We start from the raw sequence: 7,238 nt of genomic DNA, 5'->3' as shown, positions 1-7,238 counted from the left end.
TTAGTTTTTTTTTAGCTTAACTTGGATCATCACATAATTGATCAAATCTGTACGTCCACTCTCAGTATCCACCATGCGAATGTAGCGAACAGGTCGCGTTGTGAAGGTGATATATTCGCAATGTATGGCTAATTGAAATGTGCCAGTTCCAGCGCGATCCCAGTGGGTCATGTCGCAAGAGACCTCCATGGCGCAGTTCCAAGTATCGAAGGGCTTAGCAGGTAGAAGACACATGCAGTTGATCAACCACCACCAACTCAGATCGATAAAGATCCCTTCCGTTGAGGAATTTAAAAATTTCACATCCTTGTCCGGGTAATTAGTGCACCGATAGGGCAAATTCTGATTCTTCGGCAGAAGCGCTTTTTCAATGGCGACGGCTATTTTTTCCGGCTCGACGATCTTAGAAGGACGCACCACCTGTATTAACTCATCGGCAGACATAAGCGAAAGCCGCACGAGCGACATCACTGACTTGATATCCTCGTTCGGATTGTGCAGATTCCATTTGCATACCGCCTTAAAGATTTTTACTTCGCGGACTTTGAAGGTGTCCCGTCGGAGGACTTCCTCAAGTGATTGCTTCGAGAGCATTTGGAATGAGTCGTGCTCTAGCATTTGGTCTCCATTGTTGTCGATATATTTCAGGCACCCGTTTGCCAACTGAGAAAGATTATAGGTGTGACCCATATCCAGGATCATCCACACGTTGCTGACGGTCATATTCTCCAGCAGATGTTTAACTAGGGCCGACTCGACTTCCAGCAAGCAATACATATTGGCCAAACCGAGCACTTCACAGCTGGCGTCCAGTGTGGATATGTGTAGCTTGCCCGAATACAGATAGCGGAGGATTACCTTGAATGCCTCCAGCGGCACAGATTCCAGTCGAATCTGGCGCTCATTTAACACGGACATGCCTCCGTAGAGCATGGCACAGAAGTACTCACTCCGCGCGGCTAGAATTACGGAGTGCGCCGGCAGGCTCTGATCCCCCACAAGGAAGGACACGTCCGAGAAGAGCTCGTTCATGCAGAAGCGGTCCATGTCCTCCAAGACAAGATCACCGAGGATGATGTCGACGGAGGACGAAGAAGTGGCGTGGTTCATTTCGTTGCTCGATTTTTCTGTGCAGGGGGGTGTTTTTTTTTTTATATTTGTAATTCAAAAATTGTATATTCCAAATACTTACTATATTACTGAGCAAAAAAATATTTTGACTGGTATGTATATTGAATATGTAAATGGCAATAATCGGCCTGGCTCCTGTTTTCAAATTTGTTCTCGCCGAAATGAAAATAGTTTTTCTGCTTCTTTGTGTATTTGCTGACTCATTGACTGAAGGCATATTTGTCGAGTGACTCCTGTCATTTTGTACGTCATTTTTGTGACAGAGAGAGAGTGTATGTGGTGTCACTCTCGCTCAATTTGTTGTGCATTTTTTTACTCACTGCAGTGTGGAATGTGTGAATCAAACGAATCGAAAGAAAAGAAAACGTCAAAAAGCTAACGAGAAGAACATTTTCATTTAATTTTCTGTGGGTGCTAATTACTAAAAATGGGAAATTCGATTGTTGGTTCTTTTGATTACGTAAGATATTATTTAATTGAATGCTTATGATTAAATGAAATCTCTGTATACTGGTAAAGTATACAAGCAATTAATTGAAACGGCATGGCTCGATCTCGGATGATTTCTGAGAATACTCCTCATATTACCACTGGCTTCTCTACTGTTTTGCTTACCTGCTGTTCATCTGCTGTAGCTGCTATTCCCCGTCACCAACTGTTTCTTCTTCAATGGGCTAGCTGACCCAATCCTGAACCAATCTTACATACATGGGCTAAGTGCTTGGGCTGCTTTTCGAAATGTCATGACCGTCATGGATAGCCACAAGCAGCAACAGAGTTCCAGGAGTCCTTCATGGACTCCAGGATCAGCATATCATACCTCTTGCAGAATACCAGCACCAAAAGGCGCAAGAGTTCTGCCGCCCTGTGCCAGAAGTTGAGGCTGTCCGAAAATATCCTGCAGACGACTACATAATCGACATTAGAAATTAGAAGAGTGTGCTGGAAACGTTGCGAGTCGCAGCTAGGCCCGCGACTCTACACATCCACAAATCGCAAGGACTGTTTGTCTCTCCCGCACGCATTCTTTGTCGCTGTGTGTCCGGTAAGGACATTTCATTTCACTCTCGCTTGCAACCCGATCTCAATAACTTTCAGTCGTGATGTTGTGCAAATTTGTTAACCCCTTGTTGGCTCCTTCTATGCTTTGCGTTGATTCTCTTGAGAGAATTACCCTGGTGCATGATCTTGGTGATATATTAGAAGCCAAGCTAAAGTTTTCGAAACACGTTTCTACCATGGTAAATAATGCCATGGGTTGTTTGGGTTTATAAGGAGGTGGTCGCTAGATCGTTCGATCTTAGAATAGATTCCTAGATTTGAATGTAAGTAAGTAGTACTAATTCTACATTTTGAAGTTTTTTCTCTTATTTTCATAATTGAGAATGCCAAAGATTTTCGTTCTTTGTTGGGACGAAAGGGGCGGGACGAAATTTTGAAACAAATTGGTAACAGTGGAGTCACAAGAGTCTGGATACAAACTTTGGTTGTTCTTGCTATTCTAGTCCCTGAGGACTACATATTTATATCGAATTGGCTATGCTGATCAAGAATATATATGGGGTTGGACACACTTTCTTCTGGTTGTTACACAAATCCACTTTCGTCACAAATCGTATATACCCCTATACTCTTTGAGCAACGGGTATATTCGTCTCATACATACATATGTACATATGTATGCTAACAGTTAATGAATTTTGCGCCCCCAGCGTACAGTAATGGAAGAGAGTGACCTGATGCGATGGCGCCCCCAGCGGAGCGTTTTGCAAGCTTGTATTAATTTTATCTTTATTTGGGGTTCATGTCTCTGCTACTTCATACTACGGCCTTCAAAAAATGAACAAATATAGAGTTCACACCCTTTATGATTTAAATAAAGCATAATTAGGGTTTAACTCAAGCGTATATGGGCTAAGCAGCAGAAGTTAAATTTAAGCCTTTCCTTCCCGCTAATCCTATTGCCGATGCCGAGGCTCAAAACAGCGGAAAATTAATTAAATTCACTTGCATTTTTGCACCCACTAATTAGTGGACGGTAATTCCTTTCGGCTCTTGAGGCCGCGTTAAGTTGCCGTTTGGCCCTCTGGGGTAGGGTAGCGAGACATAATGGTCATGTAGAGGTATAAAAAACAGTAGCCAAAATGATCAAAAATGGAAACAGATAAAATATTCTAAAATTCTATACAAAATATATTGTATAGGTTACATAAATGGTAATACTGCCTACATACTGACTAAGGGGGGGCGGTTTATACCCAATTTACCTTTATATGTAAAGCCGCGAATCACAACGTTCCCTCTCCATTTTTATTTATTTGTATTTTGTTTTTTACCCAGTATTTGAAAGGCATATCCCTACAGTGATATTCGCCAATTAATTATAGTAATAAATATAGTCGATAAAGTTTAAACTATAAAGTAGAGCAAGAAAGGTTAACTTCTTTTCGTCAAACACCAGTTGGTCCGCCCGCACTTCCCCAACGTCCCAAGCCTTACTCTACAACATGAAAATTAATTCGCAACTCGATTGGCAAAATTACATGGCGCCCGAGCAGGGACCTTGGGAGTACACCATTTGTTTTTATTCTTTTTATCTATTATTGTTATATTATTGTTCTCATTTTGTATTTTGTTTATGCAAGGGTATTTAATTTCAAGTTAATGTCCTGTATACATTTTTGAGAAGTATTTCTTGTCCCATTATAAGTTTAATCTATTTTTCATAGCTATAGTCTTCTTTTAATTGTTTCGCCTTTTTTTGTGTTATTTGTAATACATATTTGGAGCTTAGTTTTTTTTTAGCTTAACTTGGATCATCACATAATTGATCAAATCTGTACGTCCACTCTCAGTATCCACCATGCGAATGTAGCGAACAGGTCGCGTTGTGAAGGTGATATATTCGCAATGTATGGCTAATTGAAATGTGCCAGTTCCAGCGCGATCCCAGTGGGTCATGTCGCAAGAGACCTCCATGGCGCAGTTCCAAGTATCGAAGGGCTTAGCAGGTAGAAGACACATGCAGTTGATCAACCACCACCAACTCAGATCGATAAAGATCCCTTCCGTTGAGGAATTTAAAAATTTCACATCCTTGTCCGGGTAATTAGTGCACCGATAGGGCAAATTCTGATTCTTCGGCAGAAGCGCTTTTTCAATGGCGACGGCTATTTTTTCCGGCTCGACGATCTTAGAAGGACGCACCACCTGTATTAACTCATCGGCAGACATAAGCGAAAGCCGCACGAGCGACATCACTGACTTGATATCCTCGTTCGGATTGTGCAGATTCCATTTGCATACCGCCTTAAAGATTTTTACTTCGCGGACTTTGAAGGTGTCCCGTCGGAGGACTTCCTCAAGTGATTGCTTCGAGAGCATTTGGAATGAGTCGTGCTCTAGCATTTGGTCTCCATTGTTGTCGATATATTTCAGGCACCCGTTTGCCAACTGAGAAAGATTATAGGTGTGACCCATATCCAGGATCATCCACACGTTGCTGACGGTCATATTCTCCAGCAGATGTTTAACTAGGGCCGACTCGACTTCCAGCAAGCAATACATATTGGCCAAACCGAGCACTTCACAGCTGGCGTCCAGTGTGGATATGTGTAGCTTGCCCGAATACAGATAGCGGAGGATTACCTTGAATGCCTCCAGCGGCACAGATTCCAGTCGAATCTGGCGCTCATTTAACACGGACATGCCTCCGTAGAGCATGGCACAGAAGTACTCACTCCGCGCGGCTAGAATTACGGAGTGCGCCGGCAGGCTCTGATCCCCCACAAGGAAGGACACGTCCGAGAAGAGCTCGTTCATGCAGAAGCGGTCCATGTCCTCCAAGACAAGATCACCGAGGATGATGTCGACGGAGGACGAAGAAGTGGCGTGGTTCATTTCGTTGCTCGATTTTTCTGTGCAGGGGGGTGTTTTTTTTTTTATATTTGTAATTCAAAAATTGTATATTCCAAATACTTACTATATTACTGAGCAAAAAAATATTTTGACTGGTATGTATATTGAATATGTAAATGGCAATAATCGGCCTGGCTCCTGTTTTCAAATTTGTTCTCGCCGAAATGAAAATAGTTTTTCTGCTTCTTTGTGTATTTGCTGACTCATTGACTGAAGGCATATTTGTCGAGTGACTCCTGTCATTTTGTACGTCATTTTTGTGACAGAGAGAGAGTGTATGTGGTGTCACTCTCGCTCAATTTGTTGTGCATTTTTTTACTCACTGCAGTGTGGAATGTGTGAATCAAACGAATCGAAAGAAAAGAAAACGTCAAAAAGCTAACGAGAAGAACATTTTCATTTAATTTTCTGTGGGTGCTAATTACTAAAAATGGGAAATTCGATTGTTGGTTCTTTTGATTACGTAAGATATTATTTAATTGAATGCTTATGATTAAATGAAATCTCTGTATACTGGTAAAGTATACAAGCAATTAATTGAAACGGCATGGGTCGATCTCGGATGATTTCTGAGAATACTCCTCATATTACCACTGGCTTCTCTACTGTTTTGCTTACCTGCTGTTCATCTGCTGTAGCTGCTATTCCCCGTCACCAACTGTTTCTTCTTCAATGGGCTAGCTGACCCAATCCTGAACCAATCTTACATACATGGGCTAAGTGCTTGGGCTGCTTTTCGAAATGTCATGACCGTCATGGATAGCCACAAGCAGCAACAGAGTTCCAGGAGTCCTTCATGGACTCCAGGATCAGCATATCATACCTCTTGCAGAATACCAGCACCAAAAGGCGCAAGAGTTCTGCCGCCCTGTGCCAGAAGTTGAGGCTGTCCGAAAATATCCTGCAGACGACTACATAATCGACATTAGAAATTAGAAGAGTGTGCTGGAAACGTTGCGAGTCGCAGCTAGGCCCGCGACTCTACACATCCACAAATCGCAAGGACTGTTTGTCTCTCCCGCACGCATTCTTTGTCGCTGTGTGTCCGGTAAGGACATTTCATTTCACTCTCGCTTGCAACCCGATCTCAATAACTTTCAGTCGTGATGTTGTGCAAATTTGTTAACCCCTTGTTGGCTCCTTCTATGCTTTGCGTTGATTCTCTTGAGAGAATTACCCTGGTGCATGATCTTGGTGATATATTAGAAGCCAAGCTAAAGTTTTCGAAACACGTTTCTATCATGGTAAATAATGCCATGGGTTGTTTGGGTTTATAAGGAGGTGGTCGCTAGATCGTTCGATCTTAGAATAGATTCCTAGATTTGAATGTAAGTAAGTAGTACTAATTCTACATTTTGAAGTTTTTTCTCTTATTTTCATAATTGAGAATGCCAAAGATTTTCGTTCTTTGTTGGGACGAAAGGGGCGGGACGAAATTTTGAAACAAATTGGTAACAGTGGAGTCACAAGAGTCTGGATACAAACTTTGGTTGTTCTTGCTATTCTAGTCCCTGAGGACTACATATTTATATCGAATTGGCTATGCTGATCAAGAATATATATGGGGTTGGACACACTTTCTTCTGGTTGTTACACAAATCCACTTTCGTCACAAATCGTATATACCCCTATACTCTTTGAGCAACGGGTATATTCGTCTCATACATACATATGTACATATGTATGCTAACAGTTAATGAATTTTGCGCCCCCAGCGTACAGTAATGGAAGAGAGTGACCTGATGCGATGGCGCCCCCAGCGGAGCGTTTTGCAAGCTTGTATTAATTTTATCTTTATTTGGGGTTCATGTCTCTGCTACTTCATACTACGGCCTTCAAATTTACCCGATAGATGTCGCGAATGTAGCGACGAGTGGCTCGGTGGGTGGCCATGCTAGAGCTTCGCAAAAATGAACAAATATCGAGTTCACACCCTTTATGATTTAAATAAAGCATAATTAGGGTTTAACTCAAGCGTATATGGGCTAAGCAGCAGAAGTTAAATTTAAGCCTTTCCTTCCCGCTAATCCTATTGCCGATGCCGAGGCTCAAAAGAGCGGAAAATTAATTAAATTCACTTGCATTTTTGCACCCACTAATTAGTGGACGGTAATTCCTTTCGGCTCTTGAGGCCGCGTTAAGTTGCCGTTAAGTTAATACGGCTTCTTGAGCAATCAGAGTGCGCATTG

The 7,238-nt window shown here is 42.1% G+C and overlaps 2 protein-coding genes across 2 annotated transcripts; both read right to left on the bottom strand.

Annotated features, from left to right (window-relative positions):
• On the bottom strand, positions 1 to 1,110 carry LOC113565990 (BTB/POZ domain-containing protein 9-like). Its single transcript, XM_026989583.1, has one exon. It carries the CDS (start codon positions 1,108 to 1,110, stop codon positions 1 to 3), a length of 1,110 nt encoding a protein of 369 aa, XP_026845384.1.
• A 771-nt stretch (positions 1,111 to 1,881) lies between these two features.
• Positions 1,882 to 5,031, bottom strand: LOC113565989 (BTB/POZ domain-containing protein 9-like). The gene is made up of 2 exons (XM_026989582.1): positions 3,975 to 5,031; positions 1,882 to 2,039 (listed from the first exon to the last, which is right to left on the bottom strand). The coding sequence occupies exons 1-2, from the start codon at positions 5,029 to 5,031 to the stop codon at positions 1,882 to 1,884; spliced, it is 1,215 nt and encodes a 404-aa protein (XP_026845383.1).
• Positions 5,032 to 7,238: the final 2,207 nt, after the last annotated feature.

This window comes from Drosophila persimilis, unplaced genomic scaffold (genome assembly GCF_003286085.1).
Source record: "Drosophila persimilis strain 14011-0111.01,24,50 unplaced genomic scaffold, DperRS2 tig00000431-arrow-pilon, whole genome shotgun sequence".
Taxonomy (NCBI): domain Eukaryota; kingdom Metazoa; phylum Arthropoda; class Insecta; order Diptera; family Drosophilidae; genus Drosophila; species Drosophila persimilis.
This window is presented reverse-complemented; position numbering and strand designations above follow the sequence as displayed.